Consider the following 24,945-nt stretch of genomic DNA (forward strand, 5'->3'; position numbering starts at 1 on the left):
GGGATCTTCCCGGACCGGGGCACGAACCCGTGTCCCCTGCATCGGCAGGCGGATTCTCAACCACTGCGCCACCAGGGAAGCCCGGTCCCCCTTTTAAGGGGTATACCTTTGACTACATTTTCAAATTTTTCTGTGGTTATATTACAACGCGTATCTTGAGTAATAAGCTTTGCATGGCCCGGTCCTAAAGGCAGTAATCTGAGACGAGAGTTTAATAAGGAAGCACAGGAGGCTGAGAAAAGAAAGGGAAGGGAGGTGGAAACAAGAGTCAGAGGGTACTAACATGAAAGAGTGGGCCCCTCCAACCTTAATAAAATAGAGACACGACCAGCCTGATCAAGTCCACACTGGTAGGGAAAACACTGGAAGGCTGGCAACCGACCATGAATTTTCTTCTCCCTCTTGGGGATGGAGACAAATGGGACGGATGCCACCTCCAGAGAGGCAAGCAAACAAGTACAGCTGCTTGATCCTCTCTGTATCCCCAGGAGCACATGAGCTGATGTGAACATGGAGCTCGTAGAGCCAAGCCTGATCTGAGCAGCCATTTCTGGAGTGACAGGCCTATGTGTTTTGAATAAGGCATAGAAAACAAAGTGAAGAAACTGTTTAAGGAGCTAATCTGCGCCATCCAGGAATCATACAGAAACGTTAAGCAAAAATAGCAGTACTCGGAGGGAACTGGGAAATCTCGACTCCAGGCCAGGCTAGGCCACATGTCTTGGGCCAGTTGTTTAACCTCTGTGGGCCTCCGTGTCCTCATGTGTAAAACAGGGAGTCGTCCTGGATGATGTCCAAGGTCTGCTTGAGTTCTAAAAGTTTTATGTGTAATCGTTCTGCCTTCCTCCTCGGAACATTACAGAGGAGTCTTAAGACTATTGCTTAGTTGATTGAAGAGCCACAGGATGTATGCCAACTATACCTCAATAAAAAATAAATAAGAAGTCATCACCATATAGGAAAAAAAGCTGCAGGATTAATTCAGACTGATAAAAGTAGAATTCTGCCCTGTCTTGTAGATGCTGCGGAATCTTTTTTTTCTTGGCTGCACCCTGTGGCTTGCAGGATCTTAGTTCCCCGACCAGGGATCGAACCTGCGCCCCCTGCAGTGGCAGCGCGGAGTCCTAACCATTGGACCGCCAGGGAATTCCCGATGTTCTGAATTTTTAAAGACGGCTAGCTAGTAGTTATGACCCCAATTTGTATTATTTTTACTGCAATCTACCACCAAAATAGATTTCAGCCACTGATACAACCAAAGCAATATTCAATATTCTTCCTATTGCAGGGGCTTCCATTTTATTTTTTAAAAAAGCATGTATACACACGTGCATTTATATATAAGTATATAGCATTCTTCTCAGCTTCGGGCTGGGAGATGAGACTGATCTCATGGAAGTCTGGGCATCTTCTGCCTCTCAGAAGACAGTAAACTGTTCTGGGCGTCAGGAGACTGCCGGCTCCGGTAGTTTGGCGTTGAGCTGTTGTTTCTAACTCTTCAGCAAAGCAAGGCTTTCCCCTCAGTAGCTGTTACACCGGCAGGCCTATGGCTAATCCTTTTCGCTTTGGTAAACAGGAACTTGTCCCCCATTCTGTCAACAGGTCGCACTGGCTCACCTGTCCTCAGGGCCTACATTGGTTCCAGGTGTCCTCTTTTAAAGAGGCAAGCAGAGCAGGAAATCTTTTACGGCTCCAGCTAGCAGGCAGTGTGGGTCTAAGAGGCTGCTGGTGGGGGGAAAGGAGATGACTCTGTCCTAGAAACTAAGAAATTATTCTGTCAAGGACCCGGAGGATAGATAAAGTGGGCATTCTTCTACGGTGAAAAACAACAACAAACCCAAAATTCCCACACATTTAAAAAAAAAAAAAAAAGTTTTGGGACTTCCCTATGTATAACTGAATCACCTTGCTGTACACCTGAAACTATCACAACATTGTTAATCAACTATACTCCAATATAAAATAAAAAGTTAAAAGAGAGAATGGAGAGAGGGGCTTCCCTGGTGGCACAGTGGTTGAGAATCCACCTGCCAATGCAGGGGACATGGGTTCGAGCCCTGGTCCGGGAAGATCCTACATGCCGTGGAGCAACTAAGCCCGCGCGCCACAACTACTGAAGCCTGCGTACTCTAGAGCCCGTGCTCCACAAGAGAAGCCACCGCAATGAGAAGCCAGCACACTGTAACGAAGAGTAGCCCCTGCTCGCCACAACTAGAGAAAGCCCGCGCGCAGCAACGAAGACCCAACGCAGCCCAAAATTAAATAAATAAATAAATTTATAGGAAAAAAAGTTTTATGTTTCTAAATTTTGAAATTAGGTGAAATTTTGACATGAAAGGAAAGGACTCTAATAAACCCACAGCTTAGCTTCACTGGCAGGGCTGTGATCAGGAAGCGGGTTTCAGGTAACCTTGAACATGTACTCTGCATGAATTAATAAAATGGAAATAGTAGTATATTACTATCCACAGCTTAAAAAGATGAGATGATACATGTGTAAGTGAAGGAAGACACAAGTTGATGGACTACCAAAATGCCTTTGGGCTTCCTGAAATTGAAAGCATTTCAAAGCTTTTGTTTGAACCTCAGACATTTAATTGCTTTAATTTAGCCACTGTAGGTATTACGTGTTGAATAAAAAGATCCTCCTCTTACTGTGCAATGTGAGCCTGATAATTACTGGCATTCAGAAGATAAAGCAGCTCCCACCCGTCTTCTGAGAACTTCCATGCCACCCCATGCAGTGCTGGGTCTCAGCCAGCAGCATTAATGGGACGCTGCTCCCCGGTGTCATCCACAAAGCATAGCTGTCCTTCCCCCAAAACGTTTTTGCTTTTCTTAACAAACCGCCATAGATTAGTTTCACTAGTCAAACTCTGTAGAGGTAATTTACATTTTTAACCTATTTTCTCTTTTACTTATTCTCTCCCTGCACCACTCTATCCCAATCCCTTAATTCCAAGGGTAAAGACAACAGAAGCATTTCTGATCAACTGATCTTCTAAAATGAGACTGGGGCTCTCAGGCGGGCACAAGAGAACCCCATAATGCCACTGAAGAAGTCAGTTGAGGTTTTAAGCCAATGTACTAGTTGAAAAGTCCATTATTTAGGCGTCTTTGGCAATGATGAGAATCTGGTATATTTCATATGCAAAATCTACTGAAACTTATTGAATAAATATTTCCTTTCCTTAAAGTTCTCTGAAAGGCAGCAAGCAGATTTGGGGTTTGCATTCTAGGTGAACAGTGTATGGAACTGAGCACAAGTTGCTTCACCTGTCTGAGCCTTGGGGACTTTATCTGCAGAAATGGAAGTGCCAATAAGTACCTCATGGTCAGTTGTGAGGAACAAATACAGTAACGTACATGAAAGTGCAGGGCACAGTGCCAGGGATAGCTCCACACCACAGTGCCTTTCCTTCTCCTCCCCTTGGGCCAGCAAACAGAAACTCAAAGGAAATATTTCACCCTGGGAAGGTTTTGAGTCCAAAAGGATCAATGATCACAGCTAATTAATGGCAGAACCAAGTTTAGACTCCTGGCCTCTCCCCAACCTCCAAACTCTGCACCAACAGGAGTCACATGCCACTTTACCTTTTAAAAACATCCCCTTTCTTTGAAAATCAGTAAACGAACCCCATTTATTACAAAACTGGTAGATTTGCCTTCAGTTTTAATGTGTGTTGGGGATGGATTAGGTGGAAAAAACTCTTCAAGAAAAGGAAAATTTTGTGGTATGCTGCAGTCTTCTGCTTCTATAAGTGAAAGCTTGATATTTACAGAATTCTACAAATTCATTTTTTTCTACTTAATCAAGAATGAAAATAACCACAACTTGCAAAGACTCAAAAGCTCACCTATGACAAGACAAACTGCTGCTTCATACTTTGGTTTCAACCACATGTTCTAGCCACGCTTTAGAAAATACCTGAAGTGGACGGGAGCGGTTGGAGATGTCATTAGGACCAACTGCTCTGAATAGCCAGAAAGTAACCAAATGCAGCTTGTGAGGAACAGGATATCAAGGGTTCAAGCATAGGGCATGAGGAAGGACCACGTTTTCCAGTCTGGGCAAAAACATGGCTAAAATCTGACAATGCTGTAAAAGACATTTTTCCTACGTGAAGGAGGACTGCCTACCTAAACAATTAAAGGATGATGAAACACCACAACATAAACAACAACAAAAAAAGGCAGGCTGGTTAACATCTTTATTGGAGTATAATTGCTTTACAATGGCGTGTTAAGTTTCTGCTTTATAACAAAGTGAATCAGCTATACATATACATATATCTCAACCAGCCTTTCTTAACTGGGTTCTAGGAGAGAATTCCGACCCACACAAAATGCTATGAATGACTCTTCTCGATTCTGCAAATGATGGTCACAGTTAAGTGCTATTCTAGGTGCACAAGAGAGAAGTTAACTCGTTACATAGGATGGATGCTGTAAAGTGTGAGGGGTTCATTAGGAATCCCTATTGAGAAGTGCTGCCCAAATCCAGAAGCAATGCTGAGGTGGGAGAATAAACCTTGGCGGTGGGAAAATAAATCAAAACCTTATAGGGACTTCCCTAGTGGTCCAGTGGCTAAGACTCTGCACTCCCAATGCAGGGGGCCCGGGTTCGATCCCTGGTCAGGGAACTAGATCCCACGTGTCGCAACTAAGCGTTCGCATGCCACAACTAAAGATCCCACATGCCGCAACTAAAAGATCCTGTGTGCCGCAACTAAGACCCGGCAGAGCCAAATAAACAAAAAAGAAAAAAAGAAAAAAAACCTCATAGAGGGCCGGCCTTCCTATTGCTATTCTGGGAACTTCTAGGCTGTAACACACACTCAGGCTCCAAGTCTGTCGCATGAATGGGCCACACGGGGCACTGGTTACATATTTATCCTCTTATCTCTTCTCCCCTTTCCAACTTGGGTCCAGGAGAACCTAAAACATAACTCTTGCATAAAGTTGACAAATAAAAAATAGAGCAGCTGAAATACCATAAATATAATTATTCAACCAATGTAGAGCAAAATGGCAGTGGTGAACGGGATAAGCGAGGTGATGGTGTTCATTGCTCCTCCACTATGAACTGGCTGTGTCATCTTAGGCAAGTCGCCCATCTGACTTCACGACTTGTGTCTATAAAATGAGGCAAATCCTACTTTGTTTGCCAGAAGGAAGGAGGCTGGCTCAGCTGACATGAAAAAATCCCTTCCAATTCCAAGACCTAGAATTCTGAGGAGTTGGCACATCTACAGCTATTCTCACCTCCTTGCAAGCCAAACATTTCCAGCTAACTCTTTTGTCAGGTCTCCTACCTTTAATGTGCCATTATTTCCACGGTGGACACACTGCTTCCTAACGCTAGGCAGAAAAAAGCAGCCGGAGGAAGAGCACCGAGAGCCACACAACTCAACCTCTGTTGAATCTCTTCAATCTCTTTAAACCTCCAGATGCGGGAAATCAGGATTGCTGGATTCCTCCTCCTCCCTTGACCACCCCCCTCCCCGCCTTTTTGAGAAAACTCCCGCGTATTTTTTTCTTTCTTAAAAAAAAAAATCAATACGTGTATATCATTTAATATCTCAAGTAGCGATCTCGCCCCTCCCCATCTCAGCTTCTCACTCCCCAGAGAAACAAACCTTCAATTCTTGTGGCTCTTTCTCCTTGTTATTTCTCTCTCCATCTTTTTAACAGCATCTTGTTAATACTACTCTTTCCTGATTTGCAGCTTTGGATATTATTTAAGGCCTTCTTATTATGGAAGATGAAGACTTAGCTATTTTATACACCCCAAGTATCTTTCTATAAAGCAAATATTTCCCTAATCCCCCAGCTTTAGAGACAGAATCCAGCCACTCAGCACAATGACAGCTGAAGCACCGACAGCACTTGACCACAGATTCTCGACGAGCCTGCTCTGGAAGTACGCGTACCCTGCAGCTGCATTCTCCCAAGATCGTATTAAAATTCTCCTTGTCTAGCTACGAAGATGCTAATAACATTTGTAAATGATTTTAGAACTCTGCAGCAGTAAATAAACCACCAGGTTTCAATGGATCCAATCCTACAAAATAGGAACTTGGAAAATTGTTCATTAAATGACTATAAAACCTAGAGCGTCTCTAGTTCTATATAGTCCCTTTGCTCGCTGCCTCCCCATCCCTGATGACCCCCCTTCCTTGTGGGCCCCAAACCCTCTGGGCCCAGAGTCTTCAACTGTAGGGAACCAGGAGAATGTCAGTCCTAGGCTGGGGAGCAAAGCGGCTCGGCCTCTCCGCGGAGCTACACTGTCCATCTCTCAAGTGCACGCGGGCCTCCTCCACAAGACACGCCAGAGCACGTGTCTCCCCCACAAGACAAAAGCACAACAGAAGGACAGACTCTCGAGGGTCCTTCCATTCTGTCCCTCTCAAGGTTCCCCGGCTCTGGGGAGAGAAATGAAAAGCTGTCTGCCGGAGGCACGGATGAGAGTGGGCTGACTCTCAGCAGGGCCCCCAAATGCCCGCCACAGAACACTAGCCTTCGTTGTCGTTGCTTTACACCCTCTCCATTACTCATCTTACAAATCTGTACCAAATGGCTCAGGCACTGGAATTCCCTCCCACATCCATATTTAGTGCCGGGCACACCCTGGCCACCTAGGTATTTGCGTTCACCTGGATGGATCACGGTATCTGAGGTCTCCCAGGGAGCAGAGGAGACCGTGCGGGGTGGAAGGCAACAAGGAGCATGAACAGCCAAAGGCTTAGAGTGGGTGATGATGCTTGGAGCTCGTCTCCTAGTTGTAGATGCGTCGGAAAACACAGCGAGAAAAATATGACGTGAAGCTACTGAGAATCCCTCAAAATCACCCACCTTTAGATGGTCCCTCAGGACAGCAATAAAGCCAACGAGTAAAATATGAAAGCCTATGATTGTTACATACTATATTGGGGTTCAGAGCACCCATTTATTGAGCGCCTATACAGCAAAGCTTTATAAGGTTGACAGCTGAAGCCCCGACAGCACTTGACCACAGATTCTCGACCACAGAGACTATAATGAGGACTGCTTCTAATTAGATGAAGAGTCATTCATTCAGCAGATAAAATACGAAAACCAAAAAAAGCGGCAGGCTTTCAAGTAGCAAGAGAGAAATAAATAAGAGTACTATGGGATTTGAAAGAAGAGAGAACAATCATAATTGGTTCAGGGAGAAATACTAAGACACATAGATGGATAAATAGTCCAAGACTCAGAAAATCAGAGCAGTGGCTACTCTGGAGTCTCTGGTGGTGGCTCCATCAGCAAAGATGTGGACACACACCAGGCTGGTGGCAGGAGAGGCGTGGGATGACTGCAGAGGCAATGTGTTGGCGACTGGCAAGACGCATGGGCAGAGTATGTGTGTATGTGTCTGCACACGCGTGCACACATGCTAAGCTGGATGCTAATTACCATCCTGAGAAGTCAGGGGGACAGGCTGGTTTAGGGGCTGAGAGTCAGGAAAGTATGAGACAGCCCATGCTTGGCAAGCACCCAAGCCCAACAATTTCTCCACGGTGGATATGGGGGTGCCCCTTCCTCCACTTCATCCCCCAACGTGGAACGTGCATCCATATGTTGTCCAGTGTCCTATTTTCCTCCCGGTCCCAAGGAATCCCCTGAAACAGAGGGAAACCCCTGGTTCCAGCAGCAGAAACAAAAGATCTACTCCTGGTTCCTCAAGTTATGTCTCTAAAGGTTTTCTCCCACATACACTTTTCTCTTAGAAAATTCTCATTTTGGCTCGTCATAAGTTGTAAGAGGATCTATCACCATTTATACTCTTTCTATAATAAATGAGTTCCAAGTTCTAAACATCTATCTGTCTTACCAATATAAGTTTTAGAACGCAACAAACGTTGGGAAGCTATAGGCTACACAGGAGTTAACGCAGCTGTTCTCTTCCATGGCTCCAGCTTTCAGAAATCTCCCTGATTTCTTAGGACAAAATGTCTCACGACAGGGAGCTCGTGAACAAACAGGAAACCTGGCGCATTAGCCCCTGACAACACTCCCATCCTTACATGGATGTTCCTAATAGTCAATGGCTTAATGACTGGGCTTGTCTTGGGGAAGGGAGGTACTATTATTAACAGGCCCCTGTTTGTAAACAAGTGGAATGAAGGCAAGGATCATATACATCAGGGCCCACAGGGAATGCAATTAAGTCGCACTCCTCCTGCAGTGAGTTTCCGAGTGTCTGGAAGCAGCGGGGCTGTTTCTATACTTCCTTCCAGGCATTCGGCCTTACCCTAGAGCAGCACATTGATTCCCTGTGGATTAAAGGACAAAACCAGGAGGGATGCTGGCTTCCATCATCAGCCTGTTCCCTCTTGCCCTCTCCTGCTTCCATAAATCACTTCTGGCAGGTAGCTGGGAAGCAGCTGCGAATGACAGTTTTGCTCTGGAGCACAGGAAGCCACCTTTTAACCCGCCTGCTGTTGTTTGTCTCTCAAAACGTGACAAAGGAACAGATGTAAGCAACATGCCAACTGTCGAGAGGATCTGCTTGGAGCGCTATAGGAAGCCTGCTCAGAGCCATATTACACCAGCCGCTCTGCGGAGGCACAACTGAGTTCATTTCCTGACATATCCCCCCCGTTGCCCCCGTCCCAAGCACTCTCTACTCATGTCAGGTCGGGGTCTGCAATGCTCAGGCAACTCAGTACATGCATCGCTGCTGCCACCTTCGCTCCCCGCCTCGAAGCCCGTCCCCAAACCCTGTTCCAATGCCACCGAGGTCTGGTCCAGCCTCCGCTCCCAGGGATCTTCTCTGACCCCCACAACCCTCCTTGTAAAGGACCTTGGGCCAGAGCACTTTACAGTCTGTGCTGGCTTCTAAGCTTCTCACAGGCCCATCTCATCGCTGTCCAGACCACCTGGTTACCTCCATGAGGGCTGGAGCTGGGTTCACACACCTCTGTCTTCCCAAAGTAGTGTTTTTCAAATTACTAGTTGCAGGATGAGTGGGTCAGGAATCAAGTTTAAAGGGTTGCAACTAATATTTAAAATATTAAATAAAAACACAGCTTATAAAAGATACTCTTGGGACAACTGAGGAATTATCGGGGAACTATTAGATGATATTATGAAATTCCTATTAATTTTCTTAGGTCCAGTAATGGTGTTGTATAGGAGAACGCCTTATTTTTACGCGATGCATGCTCAGGTATTTAGAAGCAACTTACTTTCAACTGGATCAGCAGAAAAATTATGTGTGTGCGCGCGCGTGTGTAAGTTCACACACATGCACAGATAAAGCAAATGGGGCAAAATGTTACAACTGCTGACTCTAGGTGTAGAGTATGCAGGTGTTCACTGTACTATTCTTTACATTTTCCTGTATGCTTGAAAAGTTTCATAATAAAAAGCAGAAGAAAATAAAAAGGAAGAGAAAAAAATCACAACGCAGGGCATGAAATACGATCTGGTTTGGGATGTCTATGGATGTGTGTCCTAGGTTACAATTTAAATGTATTTCTTCCTGTGGGTCAAGGCCGAGACTTTGAAATGCTGCCCTATAGCTCCTGACGGCACCAAGCACACAGCAGGTGCACACTGAACTGTTTGTTTAATTAACTTCTAAAAGCACAGAATTTTAGTGAAGGGGCAAGCTGAGAAATCATTTTGTCTCCAGTTACATCCCATTAACTCAAGCTGTGTCAAAATATCCAAGCCATTTCCTGCCTTAGCACACTTGGCCCTAACCTCAATTCGGCCTTCAGGACTCTCTTATCAGATGTTAAATTACTCATCAGGAAGGCTACTCCCCTGCCCTGCACCCACCAAGCAAGGGAGGTTGGGGGAGCTGGTTGTTAATGCAAGACTCTGAGAGTAGGGTGACCAGTTGTCCCAGTTTGCCTGGGATTGAAGTATATATTTTGCTGGACTAGGGACTTCCAGTGCTAAAACTAGGACAGTCCCAGGCAAACCAGGATGGCTAGTCACCTTAAATGTGAAGGAAGACTGGGAGAGCGCCCTGCACAGCTCTAGGAGAGCTGATACTATGTGCCTTGTAGCATCACGGCAACATGAGGGACCAGGGAAAACCCGGGGCAGCAAAATTATGACAAGGCAGAGATCTCCCTGACAGCATCCCAACAGCAACAGAAAATACCAAATTGCCAAGTGTCTCTCATGCCCCTAAACAGAACCGCTCTCTGATTATTCACCAACTCATCTGGAAAGCAAAGGACAATGGGAACTTACTGTAAAAACGTCATCATCACCAAGCTCAGCCTCATTATGGATGGTGGAAGATGATGTTGTTGAGCCTAAAAAGACACAAAAACCACAAAAAGTGTTTCTAAAGAGGATAAGTCAAAGCCAATCATTTAAAAAAGTATATTTAAATAAACCACATCCTATTCCTTTCACATGTGAATCACCAGCAGAAATATGTTACCTAGGAATTAAATGCTTTTAATTTACCCTTCTTAATTGACTCTAGCCAGCATGTTCCCTAAATGAACTTTGCCTACTGTTGTTCCCAAATCAATCCCTCAAACTCCCTCACTGGCCACTGGAGAACAAGTACACAGAGAGGCACCACAGAGGCCATGCATCACGACCGGCCTCCACCAGTGACCCCCATGCCCCCACTGTATAGTGGGAAAAGCAATGGATGGAGAACTCCAGGTTGGAGTTCTGTGCTCCAGGCCACAATCTCACTGCATAACTGGACTCAGAGGTCAGGGCTTTTCATTTACTCACGAGGGGATTTGACTAAATAGCTAGTATGGTTGCTTCCTGTGCTGAAATTCAGACACTGTACTCTAAACCCCAGATTGTGGGAGCCACCTTCAAAGCTGATACCTGGGCAAAGAGGTTTTCTCTTGCAATACTAGGGTATTGATGAGTTTTCTTCGTTTTTGCGGGCCAACATTTAGGCTCATGTCAGAAAACCCAGTTTATTCCATCAGGGAAAAATAATGGTCATTTAGGGTTCAATTGGTTGATTTGTTCAACGCTTTCTTCATTCTGGTAAGCAAATCACTATAACTTCCCCTTTTCCTTCCTAATACCACTCCGTAATGTGTGGATCAAATCAACTGACACTGTTAATGGCCAAAAGGAAAAACATACTTAAATTTGCATAAGTGACAGATATACCAAAAGGGAAATTTAGTCTCTGTTTTCTCCTTTTCTTCTTTAGGTCTTACAAAATGTACATTTGGAAAATATTTTGCTATTACATGAAACTGAAATCAAAAGACTTGCTCAGAAAGGGATGAGAAACATTTACATTTCCAATGAGGGATCACAGAAGGAAAAACAAGTCCCACAATACCCTGTGTGCAATTCCTATTGATCTCTGAGGATTTTTCTCTACTATTTGAATTACTCTAGTCAATCAACGTTTAAGGCAAGTTTGATAGAACAGAGCTAGGTAGAGTGTATACAGAGAAAAAAATTACAAGAGAATCAAATTTTGTGTGTAGCTTCAGTGACTAAGTACACGGACATACTGCTTCTACCAATAATACAGGATACTTTCTCTTCTAAACATTTAAAAGCTATGTTTAATAACAAGATTTTAAGCATTTGCCACTTGTGTCAGATCTATGATGTGAACACTGGCTGTTACTCATTTTGGCCACCCTGGGGTTGCAGTTCCCTCATGCGTGTTCCAGCCAGAACTGTCTCCCTGCTGATGTTAAGAGATTTTTCTTTTGAGATTTGCTTTTCTCTCTTCCCCCAAATCCACAATGAAGAAAATGACTTCAGAACATATTTATTTCATATACAAAATATATTCTTTTGTGATTAAGCTCCCCAAATTCTGAATTTGGCTTTACCATGCCTTGCTTAATATTCCTTTATTCACAGGGCCCTGGCTATGGAAACTTGAACCCTTTGATTTGATAACTGAATGTGTCGAAGTGGAGAATTTGTGTGTTTGGACTCTGTGGATTCTAGAAAAGCCCACGAGAACTCACTGCCCAACAGCCTTCCAGGCCACGATTAAATGCAACACAGTGTTTACCAGCTGCTCACCCATGGACTAAGGAGTCACAGAATCCTTTGCCTTTTCAGTGGCAGACGTACCCCCTGGGCTCTCCTTACACAACAGTGGGAAGGCATGGAGATTTCTGGGCCCATTAGAATCTATTCTCCACCTCTGGACCAAATCTGACCAAAGCTGTTTTTCAATAGTCAAGGAAAGGTAAAACACATCAAAAAGTCATTCACATGGAAGTCTAGAACTTGTCTTTTCAGAGCAGAGTCTAAAAACCAATTGGAATCACTCATTACTCTGAAACCCATCTCCTTTTCCCCTGCACTGTCACTTAAAGTTTTTTTCTCCTTGGATGTTCCTAAAGTTTTGGCCTCTACTGACCTGGCCCCCAACCTTCCTGCAAATAATCCACAAATATATGATGGCAGACAATTCAGATTAAAAAGAACCTGGAAACTTCCCATAGTCCCACTGAGAATGTAGCGATAAATTCAATACCTTCTATAAGGTCTTCGATTGCTTTCCTCACTCCCCTGTCAAAGGCTCGAGCATCAGCAGGGCTTTGGAAAGTAAGTCCAAACTTCCTATTGTCGACCTTCCAGTGATGAAAGGTTGGGTTGGCTTTGGTATAGACCAAGTCCTTTCTCACATAGCATTCCAATACCACCTGAAGGATTGAAACACACAGGCGGGTTACTTGTTAAATCGTCATGATTGTGTCTGGTTACAAAAATCTAACTAGGAACCATCGTCCTTGGTGGCAACTAATAAAAACCCTCCCCTCTGCCTTCACGTATCTTTGAAGGCTTCTTGAAGGAAGTCTTTGTCTGCCTCTATTGACCATCCACTCCTTGCTACCCAGCACCCTTGGTGGTCCTCACTGTATTGCTGTACCCCTTAACCATGCTCTTTATCTCGCTCATTTTCCTTCCTCCTGCCTCTGACTAGGGGACACTAAGCTGAGGTCCAGTCTTGGGGCTTTGCTCTGTTCCAGGTTGACTGCTTCTACATCAGGGGTCTCAATCTTCCTTCTCCTGTCCTAATGAGTGTCTCTCAGTGACCTCAAATTCAACAAGCTGAGAAAATAACTAACTTGCTCTGAAAGTTCTGCCCCTAGTAACTTCCCCTTATCTAGCAATGCCAACCCCTCTCTGTTCATTCTCTCTGGCTCACATCTCCGTGGTTTTCTTTAGCCTCTTCGGCTTTCTCTATCCCCTGTATTATTATTCACCAAGTCCATTTCATTTTTCCTTCAACATCTTTTGTATCATCCCTGTTTCAATTGCTACTACCGTGATCTAGGTCTCTACTAACCTTTTATCTGGATTATTAGAACAATCTCCAAATTTCTAGCAATCTCCTCTCAGAACGGCCTTTCTACTAAGCTATGACTTTGAGCAGATTGTCTTAGACCTCTGACCTTTTAATCTCTAAAGGGGAAGTAATACCAACGTTATCAATGAATGTACACATGAACATGCTTTGAAAACACCAAACAGTAAGAAACCTAACAGGGTCATACACGCTTCCCAGTATATCGCATTATGTTTTACTCTTTTATTTACTTCAGTTTTTGTCACCTTCACAATTTAGTACTTGGTTTCATATTATTCTCTAACAGTTTCGTGTGCATTAGTCTTGTTCCCCCAACTAGACTGTAAAAGATCAAGATGTTTTATAAAATAACTCCCTCTGTGTGTAGAGTGCTATTGCTGGTAAAGATACCAGAGTTTAAGATTATAGAATAAAAGAGGCATTGCAATCATGTGAATGTAAACTCCAGTCTTTATTCATAGAAAGCTCCAAAATATTGACAATATTTATTTCTATGGTTTCATTATATATATATCAAAATGATTTTGCTAAGTTTTACTAGCTTTGATCTTGTTCTGGCAAAGTTCTACATTTAACAAAATGAGATCTTATTAATTTTTAACTAAGTGAAAGAATAAAGGCCTGCCTAAATTAATAAAAATTCCAGTTAGAATATCTTTAAATGAGTACAACTTTCAAGAATACATCTAAGCAAACAGAAATTAAGCATTGCCTAATAAATGTTCCCTAACTTAATAGATGAGAATAATAGTCAAATTGGCATATCAAATAGCAGTCCCAAGCAGTTAACTTTATTCCATTGTATTGAAAGAAGACAACAGTCCCCTCGCACAGTTCTATTTATGATTAAATTGCTTACTATGGCCATTTTCCCCTAAGAATAGCACAATGATTAAATGTCAGCCCAGCCCCATTCCAAATTGGGGAAATCCAAATAACCAAGGCTTTAACTAACAAATGTTATCTATTTTAGAATTTAATAGTCTCAATGCAAAGTCTCAAAATAAACTTTTTTGTAAAAACAAAGACTTCTGGTTTTCTCCATATTTTGGGGGTGAAAGAAATTAGTCTTTGGTTGACATTTTCTGAGTTTAAGATTATTCCAAAGGTACATCTTCCTAGAGAAGTGTAATAAGTTCTTAGAAAAGTAAAGTTTAGCCACCTAAATTATGTGAGGGGGAGGAGGCCAGATACCATTTCTTTGTTCTCTTAAACAAAATTACACCATTACCTATCTAAGTTTAATGACAAAAATGAAAATGTTCAAATGCTTACATCTTCCTAACAGGTATAACCCCTCTAGTGAAGTTTTGGCATAATAGGTATCAATCTTCTAAAATGAAGTTTAGGCATTGACTTAAAAGTTGAGAAAGGCTTTTAAAAATAGCTTTTTAAATCAGATGCGTGGGGAGAAAAAAGGTGATTATATATTCTTGTTGGAGGTTTCAAAAAAATCGATACAAGAAATCCATATTGTAGAAGATTTAAGTAATTTAGGTGAGTCCATGAAGGTTCCATTCTTGCCCATCTCACCCTCCCTACCCTCAACGCTTCTCCCTCTCCAGAACTGCCCACTGTCGGTATGGTAGACACAACTCCAGTTCCCTTCCTGCAGCTTCTTTACATACGCATGTAAGTTTGTGTGTGTGAGTCTGTTTAAATGTAGCCAAACCTATAAACTGGTCTTCAACTTGCCTTTTTCCCAAAAACATGTCTTGGAGATATAGGAAGGTAAAAAGGATTCTGTTTAGTGGCTGCATAAATAATATTCCTCAGTATGGATATATTAAAATTATTCAGCCATTCTCCACATTAATGGGCATTTAAGTCATTTCTAATTGGTCACTTTTACATTGTCTAATGCTGGAATGAACATCCTTGAACACGTTCTCAAAGTTTGGTCTCTTGGGAGCCTTCCTTCTGCACCCCCAGGTCCTTTCATGGGGTCTAGGATGGCAAAACTATTTTCATATATTAAGACATTTTTGCTTTTTCATTGTGTTGCCAGTTCTTCTAATGGTGCAAAAGGAACGGTGGGTAAAACTGCTGTGCTGAGGCATAAATCAAGGCCAGGCAGTGGCACCAAACAGTACCAAAGTCACCGGATTCACCACTGTCACATGGTCAAAGTAAAAAAGGCCAGTCTTATGTAGGATTGTCCTTGATGAAGCAGTTAAAAATTATTATATCTTGACCTGTGAATACACATCTTTCATCTCGTGTGATGAATTGGGAAGTACACATAATTGGATTCTCATATCTGCTTCTGCATTTGATCTTCTGTAATACATTGCTTTGGCTGAAGTATGGGAAGAAACTCTGGCTTTGCACAAATGCGTAGTTAGAAAAGGGAAGAGTATCTCTCACAGCCTTTTTACTTCTACTGCATGGGGAAGAATGACGATTGTCTCAAGGAAAAACGTGTGTAATTGCTGCAGTTGTGAGTTGAACTAACTACTTTCCTCATGGATCACCAGGTTTACTTGAAAGAACAGCCTACAGGTGAACTACGGTTGTTATTCAGACTTGGGTACTTGGCAGACATTTTCTTGAAGATGAACACAGCGAGCCTGTCACCTCAAGGAAAACAACGAGATACTTGTTGCCAATAATAAAATTTCAACTTTCAAGTGAAAATTAGAATTTTGGACAGCTTCCCAATACTTAAGACTTTTCTAATGAGATCAGTGGTGATATTAAGAAATGTGATTTTTGATATTGTAGAATTAAATGTATCAACATTTGGAAGATCTGTTTAACTCAGTAAACCATTATTTTCCAAATGACCAATGCATGACGTTACAAAATCAGGAATGAGTAAAAGATCCATGCAAAGAGAAAGATAAACCAGTGGATTTTAATGTAATCGAGTATAAAAAGGTCATTGATATGGTTTCAGAGTCCACATTTAAGAAACTACTACAAGCCGAGTTTTGGTGTAGCCTCAAAGAAGTATATCTACGATGGTCTGAAAACGCTATTAAAATATTTCTATGTTTTCCAACTACATATCTGTGTGAGGCTGGATTTTCTTCTAATACTTCAATCAAAACATATGGCCACAGATTGAAAGCAAGAGTAGACATTAGAATCCAGCTATTTTCTATTAAGTCAGATAATAAAGAGATCTGCAAAAATGCAAAGCAATGTTATTCTTCTAATCATTTTTTTTTCTGGAAAATAGTTATATGCCTATTCTTGCCTGTAAAGAATGTCATTTATGCTAACACTACTGTTTAAGATTTTTTAACAATTTCAGTTTTAATTTCTAGTATGGTAAATATTAGTAGCTATAAGCTACAAGATAAAAGCGTTTTGGGGTCCTCAATACATTTTTAGAGTGTAAAGGGATTCTGAGACCAAAACTCTCTGATAACTGTAGCTATCCATAAAGCTCTGCAGTCTATTTCCATAGGCTAGGGTTTAGATGTGGAACTGCCAAGTAAAAAGGAATACACATTTTAAATTAATATCCTGCCAAACCGCCTTTCAAAGAGTTTGCCAGCTGTAACTCCCACCAAATATGTGTGGGAGTGCTCACAGACCTGCACTGGAATGATCAACCTTTTAGATTTTGTGATTCACCTTCATAAGGTAGTTTCTCACAGGATTCATTTCAGAAGTAAAATCCTCTAATCCATCTAAAATGAGATTCAACTCAGAAATTTTTAGTTTACATATAATTTCTCAGGAAAACTTGATTGTCTCCAACTCGCAAAAACTTATCCAAATAACGACTTTGTGAATGGATATTTGGAACACAGACTTTTCCCGTAGAAACAAAGGAAGTTAAGTTCACAGGCGTCAACACAGAAGTCAAGTAACGACAACAAAAACCAATGTGCTGAATTCTAGAACTGCTCTACAAAACTACTGACAACAGTTTCTATCAGAAAAGGCTGGTTGTCCCGGTTGGAATACTGGGAACTCTGATACCATCCATTCTCTGTATTCTCAAAATGATCTCCACCCTCTCCTCGCCATTCCACCACTGAAGGGGAGGGGTGTCCTTCAACAACCCCACCCCATTTGCACAGCTTCCAGGAGGCTTCATACCCTCCAGTGGGCAGAAATGCTGCATTCCGTAAGCTTGGAGGCCAAAGGAGGAGTCACCATATTGCCAAAAGTGTGTGTGGGGTTGTGTGTTAGGAGTCCAGGATTTACCAGAGTGTGAAACAGGCACAGTGAGGGATGGAAAGATGCAGAAGCACATCTGGGTGTATGGGTGTGTGATTTAACTACTAGTGGATATAATATATAAAAGTCCAGCAGTGTAGAGTCACAGAATGTAAGGGGGAAGAGGGAGAGGGTGATGGAGAAACATGACAGGGCAGGGGATGAGACACACAATCCTTGTGCAATAGCAACACACAACAGAAGGTGGTCCACAGCCAGGACTGTCCTATTCCCATGCAGAGCTGGTATGAAGGGACCAGGTTTTGGCTTCACAATGAAATGGTTCCCAGTGCTGGCTCTGCTAATGACTATGTGCCCCAGACTGAGGAAATGGATCACTTCTTGGAGAATTGAGGTTTCCCCATTACAAAGTGTAGATAATATCAACAGTAGTATCCTCCTCCTTCAGAATGTTGCAGGAATTGAACTGACGTTATTTACATAAAGGGCCTCAAACAAAATTGTAGAAGCTCACAATTACTATGGTCAAGTCGGTGGTACAAGTTTATAAATGTACCTATAAAATGAAAGGGCTGAATTAGACAATCTAAAGGCTATCTCAGGTTGACATATTCTATGACAAACCACAGAAATACCAGGAAAAAATAGACCGAAAAAGATGTAACCATTCAGGTACAATAATTTGCTAACACAAAAGTAGTAACGATAAAAATAAAAAGGGAAAAGGTGAAAAAAATTTTTCTAGCAAAATTTTTGTAGGAAGAGAACCCCAACTAAAATAAAAAAGGCAAGCAATAGATTATAAAAATATCTGCAAATATGTAGATGAAGAGGAGTATCTTTGTTATACTTAGAGGGCATACATATCAAGGAGAAAAATCAGGCCCCAAAAGGTAAATATGCAAAGGACATTGACAGATAATTCACAGTTAAGACTGTTTAACAAACAGAAAAACATCTGATCTCGTTTTTAATCAACAAGATACCACTGTTACTCTAATCAAATTGGTAAAGATTTAAAATATGTGACCCTCAGTGTGTTAAAGAAAATTCTCATATATGCTGGTAGCAGCTCTTTGTACAAGTATCAAAAGTCATAAAAATCTGCCCCCTCAAATTATTACAAGTAAATAATAAGTGTGGAAAATGCAGGTAGATAATACTGGGGGTAGTGGGAAGGGAAGGAATCTTAACATTTGACACTAAGGAGATCCTCAAATAAACAATGGAACGTCAACCTGATACCAGCAACGTGGAAAATTTCTTATGAGAATATCTTATGAGATATAAAACTTTAGGGACTTCCCTGGTGGTCCAGTGGTTAAGACTCCGCGCTTCCACTGCAGGGGGCAAGGGTTTGATCCCTGGTCGGGGAACTAAGATCCCACATGCCATGTGGCCCAAAAAAACAAAACAAAACAAAACCACACCACACACACAGATATAAAACTGTTTACAAGCTCTGATTACAGCTAGGTAAAAATATAAATACGCACAAAGGGAAAAAAACTATATCAAAGCAAAGGGCTAGAGATGGTTATGTACATGCGACTTTGGCTCAGTTTGGGGTCAGAGTGACAGGGTATCAAATACCGGTTCCCGGCCCCCAAGATGGGTCATCCAGAACAAGGAGTCTTTCTGAATCTTAGTTTCTTCAGTTATAGCTATACAGGCTACTGTAAGGATACAATGATACATCTTAACTAAAGGGCTAGCATTGTACTCAGCCCTTAGGTAAATGCTGGATAAAAGGTAGTTATTTTACTATTTCTTGTTAGTGTGGTTACATTGCCTTTATTGTGAATATCGTATCAACAAGAATATTTTAATTATTTGACTATTATGTAAGGAATTTCTTGAATGGCCATGTTTCTTAAAATGAGCTATATTCTCCCTTTAAATTTTCATTCATTTCATTTTCAGAAATGAATCAAGTGTGAAAATACCATTTCTGTTAATCCATATATAACATTTAGAAATTGTTCTGCCTTATTTTGTAACCTTTATAAACATTAAGAAGTGGTTGCAGAAGAAGATTAAGTTTGTATACTCAGCACATAAAACTCAACACATGCCGCTGTCAAGGGTCTCAAATGTACCACTGACTTATTCCTGTGGTGTCTCTGTATTTTCTCTGTTGAGATCCTGCATGATCCTGCACATTTTGAATCAATGGTTGGCTTTGGAGTATACAGGATCAAACACAGATAGGAGCATGTTCTCCCAGATTCAAGGCCACCAATTAAAAATAGACAATTTTCCTTCGTATCATAGATTCCTTCATAACATAGAACTGGACATCCAGTCCCTCCATGAAACTATGTTATAAACGATCAACGCCCCCATCTTTGTGAGATAATGATTACTCTCCAAAGTGCCTATTTTTAAGCATGTAGAATTATTACAGGAGTGTAATGCCGCTGCTTTTTGTTACTTTCTTTTCCCAAACATGTTTTATTCATTAGCTTATGAAATAGAAGCTGCAGTATTTTTGAGATAAACATTTATTTAGAAGTAACGTCAGACGACACTTCCTCTTTGCATTCTCTCTCTCACCATCCAAACCTTGATGGCATGCTCCATGAATAAACCCAATGTTTAAAAAAACTCTGACTTCACAGCTCCCTACGAGGTGATTCATAATAAAGAACATACTTTCGTTCTGAACATCTTGTTACAGTGACAGAAAGACAGCTTAATTAATCAAGACGCAAATAAGACAGCCAAATGCACGACTTCTAAGCATCTGAGTTATACGGTGTGTAGTAAAAAGTGACTTCACTGAAAAGCCAAGGTTAGGTTTTGCAATTTGGCGCCAGCCCCGTGAGTTCTAACTTTGGAAGCTTTTGCAAGAGTCTGAAGTCAGAGAAAGAAGGAAAAAAATACCTACAGGAAAAGGGCTATGATTTAATGTCAAGAAATCAGTCGTTGCTAATTTAACCCACGCGTTGCACGTCTGCCATTACCAGTTTGTCTTTCTGTCGTTCACCATGGATGAGAAAGCCGCTTCGTCCATTGCCTTCGGGGTGCATGACCTTACAGACCCCCACGCGACTGATCCCGCCTCCTTCCTGTGGGAACCATCCCCCGCTGGAGTCATCTCTGGTCATAACCACAGCCTTGACGCGCACAATATAGCTGTCACTAAAACGACAACAACAAGAAGAATGGGGCATGACAATGGTCTGGAGCTGGAGGACACGTTTCATAGTGCAAGGGGACCACAGCCAGCATTTTGGGGACTCATCAAAAGAAAATCTACGCCTGGCAGCAACATTAAAAGATAGCCTGTATCAATGTTCAGGGAAAAACCCAAACTCTTAAACTCAATATAAAAGTACGTTTAAAAAAAAAAAAAAAAAAAAAAAAGACGCCCAGTCATTAAAACATATTTGTGGATCTTTGAGGATGTATGCAAGCATAACATTCTCCAGTTTCTAGGTGGACGTATTAATAATAAAACGATGAACTTCTATCTACAGTTTGGTATCTATAAGTTCAGAAAGACGAATCTATTAACTTAAGAGGACATTATGGTTTCAACCCTTAAAACTTGGTTTATAATGAATGACCAAGGCTTAACATTTTATAAGGCTAATAATCTTCTGATTTAGCGTTAAGTAGACGATAGTCCACTCCTAAATCAAAAATTCACTGTGCGATCATTTATATTTCAGTTCAAATACCCTTTACACATGTGTAGCCTTCTGTTTATGATTTTATTTTTTCCAGTCTAAACTTTGATTTCGCAATAAGTTCTTTTGCACATTGGCCAAAAATCCTCTTTCTCCTCCAGAGACCAACTCTAGCTTCTTCTCATTCTTCATCACTTTTCCGAAACTTATTTGGATTTTCGGCAAAGCCGTTAAATTTTCACTTGCTGTTTTCTTTTTTTGGAACAACATTGCTTTTTTTAATCTTTCAAACATACATCCCCATCTTCTACATGCCAGGCACTGTACCAGATTCTAGGGAAACAAAGATGCAGAGAAACATAGAACCCTCTCTTTCTACGCACCCCAGGCCCAGTGCTCAGAGCCTAGCCGGGCAACCTGCGATCTGCCAAACGCCACTCAGACTGTCCCTCTGGCCCCACATCTTTCACCTCACTCACCCCCAAAGGCAAAGCCACCCAGGTTCCCTACCACCCCCTGCAGCTCACCCACTACTGTGACCCAGCTCCCCTCCCACTGTGCCCCTGGGACTCAAGGGCCAACATCCCCTTTTACTTCCTAAACCCTTCCTTTCGCACTTGTTTTTATTGTGGTAAAATACACATAATGGAAAATTTATTTTAGCCATTTTAAGTGTACCATTCCGTGGCATCAAGTACATCCACACAGTTCTGCAACCATCACCAGAACATCAACCATCCAATTCCAGAACTTTTTTCATCTTCCCAAACTGAAACGCTGTACCCTTCAACACTAACTCCCCGTCTTACTCCCGGTCTCTATGAATTTGACTACTCCAGGTACCTCTTGTAAGTTCCTTTCACTTTCTTAACCTAAATGAAAACGCGCTCTGGCTGAGTCACGTGGCCCACTCGTGTGGCTGCCTTCTCTCTCCTGCACCCTTCCCCTGCTCAGCCTAGATGGGGGGTAGGGTAGCCACCTCTACTGCAGGCTATCGGCACTCTCTCCAGTTCCTCTGAAGCTCACAAGTCTGACTGTGCCCCCTTCCTCAGACCTCTGGTCACCCCTCTTCATTCCTTGAAGAGGTTAGCAAGTGCGCTTACTGTCCCTCCATCTCTTCACCATGACCCCTGGCACGATTCTTCGTAGTTTCATCATTCACCCAGAGGATCCTTCCAATTCTTTGACCTCTCAGTTTCTGGAACTCTTCTCCTTCAATGTCCTTGTCTCAGCCACCCAGGCCTAGGTCACTCTCTTGACCTTGTCAGTCTTAAGCATCCTGCTCTCCAGCCACCATCTCCCTATGGTGCAGCTCACAGTCTCTAGATTCCAATAATTCTTCACCTCACCAGGGCCAATAGTGCCCTGTTCACACCCTCAGGTTCTCACTTGATTCTCTATACCCAACTTAAGTTCCACGGTCTATCATGATACTCTTGCAGAAAACCTAAACATGTTTGCCTTCTCTTTCCTTACTGAAGTTGCCCAGTGAAACTCCAAACCCTGGTGAAATCCTACCATCTACTTAACTCCATGCCCTCACTCAGGCTGCTGTACATGGCCAGAGGGAAAGACCCCACTCTACTATGCTTGTAGGTCTACTTTTGAAGTCCTAACCACTAAACTCAAGTGGGTCTACCCAGCATCCTGCTATATTTCCCTGATCCATCCCCAAGAAGACTGTTTCATATGTCCTCCTGCCCCCTCCCTCTCAGATGATGGATGAGCATGCTTTAATTTCACTGAGAAAATAGACACACTCGGAAGAGACCTTGCACCGGCGTCCACTAGCACGCCTACTACTTGGTACCAGTATTTGCTGCCTCCCCTCCTTTAACTGTGCCTACACGATCCATGATGTAAGCCAGGGCCAACGACTCCACTTAAATATTTTCCATGTGCTAACAGTGCCCCAATTCACATTTCCATACCCAGACCTCTTTCCTAAGCTTCAGATCAGTAAAACCAACTGCCTATGTGATTTCTCTGCTTTGGCATCTAGTAGGCACCTCAGTTAACATGTTTAAGACTGAACTCGTAGGGCTTCCCTGGTGGCGCAGTGGTTGAGAATCTGCCTGCTAATGCAGGGGACACAGGTTCGATCCCTGGTCTGGGAGGATCCCACATGCCGCGGAGCAACTAGGCCCGTGAGCCACAACTACTGAGCCTGCGCGTCTGGAGCCTGTGCTCCGCAACAAGAGAGGTCGCGATAGTGAGAGGCCCGTGCACCGCGATGAAGAGTGGCCCCCGCTTGCCACAACTAGAGAAAGCCCTCGCACAGAAACGAAGACCCAACACAGCAAAAATAATTAATTAATAAACTCCTAACCCCAACATCTTCTTAAAAAAAGGACTGAACTCGTGATTCCCAACTGGCTCTTCCTTTGAAATATATCCAGAACACTTCTCTGACGATTGCAACAGCCTCCTAACTAGCCTCCTAACTGGCCTCCTTACTTCCCATACCTGCCCAACTTTCTAAGAAAGCCAAAAGGTAAGTCAGACTAAGACATTCTATTCAAACTGTCCAAAAGCTTCTTGTATTACTCCGAGTAAGAGTCAAAATCTAGTGCATATCTTACTCTCCTCCCTGCTCATCCCACTTCAGTCCCATAGTCCTTGATGGTCCGCCGCATTAAGCACCCTACCTCAGGGCCTTTGCACTCGTTATTTCCTTCGCTTCAAACCCCATTTCCCACTCTTCTTTCCACACACCAACTAGGCTCATTTTCTTCATTCGTTCGGGTCTCTGTCCAGGGTTATTTCATTAGAGAAGATTTCTCCGTCCACTTTATATAAAGCAGCACACTCCACCCCTCTTAAATCTTCTCACCGTGCTTTGTCTCTCTACATGCTACTAAATCAACATCTGCCCTGTTTGCCCACTTTTCCCAACCAGAATGTAAACTCCATGAGAGCAGGGACTTTGCCCTTTTTATTTACTGCTGTATCCTTAGAACCTAGAGTGATGTCTTTCATGTAGTAGGTCGTGGAATGAATGGGTTAAATAGACAATATTTGGAAACAGGTTTTAAAAAATTATTTGTAGCTAAGAAAATCTCTGAGAAAATATAGTGTTCAATACTCATTTGCTTATGAGCCACAACAGCTTAACTGGGATAGGCTAAAGATTTCCTTTTCGTTAATAGGAAAATTGAATTTAAAAAGTCACATGGTTTCTATCATTAATCCATTCACCTCAGGATTCAACATGCATATTCCTTTAGATCAGAGAGATTAAGAACATTTTATAATATTTGTTTAGTTACATACAGACAATTTGAGAATATACTCCCCCCACATTCCCCATTTATTCTAGAAAAACTAAGGGTTCGCAGGATGTGTAATTCTCTAGTATGAAACACAGCTTTCTCAAATCGTCTGTGAATGTACTGTGGGTTCATCCCAACAGGAAATGGCCAAGGTGAATAACTGAAACTCTACACGCCTCTTGCTAAAACATGCTTTTACTTTTTTTTTGTTGCGGCTGTGTGCTTTTCTCCCTTCCTTTGAAGGGATTAAGTAAACATGAAAAAGGGAAGTTTGCATTACTTATGTGGGTGCCATAAACTTATTTCCAAAAAGTATTCATTTATTAGAGATTCAAACAAATACCCCAGCCCCTGGCTTCCAGACTGCAGGGGCTATTAATTTGGGCCTTTGCTTGTGGTCTGCAGCATCCCCTTTTCCTGCCCTGATTCCTTCAACGCCCGTTCCCGAGGGCACAGATTTCTCTGTGGTGTGCTTCTCTATGGTTACACCAGTTTAACACCAGTTCAACTGTTAAACTGGTGTAACTGATTAGGACCTGGTGTTGAGGGTGCGGAAGAAAAGCCCCTCATCTCCTCTGGCAGC

At 42.4% G+C, this 24,945-nt stretch overlaps 1 protein-coding gene across 2 annotated transcripts in view; it reads right to left on the reverse strand.

Moving 5' to 3' along the window:
* The window catches only part of SPRED2 (sprouty related EVH1 domain containing 2), a 127,517-nt gene that overhangs the window by 11,937 nt on the left and 90,635 nt on the right, over positions 1-24,945 (reverse strand). For both annotated transcript variants that reach the window (XM_007124886.4, XM_028497216.2), the window contains 3 exons: positions 20,422-20,599; positions 12,482-12,650; positions 10,234-10,298 (listed from right to left, as the gene is read on the reverse strand). In XM_007124886.4, coding sequence (XP_007124948.1) covers positions 10,234-10,298; positions 12,482-12,650; positions 20,422-20,599 — 412 coding nt within the window. The remainder of the gene's footprint in view (positions 1-10,233; positions 10,299-12,481; positions 12,651-20,421; positions 20,600-24,945) is intronic.

Source organism: Physeter macrocephalus, chromosome 12 (assembly GCF_002837175.3).
Source record: "Physeter macrocephalus isolate SW-GA chromosome 12, ASM283717v5, whole genome shotgun sequence".
NCBI classification, from domain to species: domain Eukaryota; kingdom Metazoa; phylum Chordata; class Mammalia; order Artiodactyla; family Physeteridae; genus Physeter; species Physeter macrocephalus.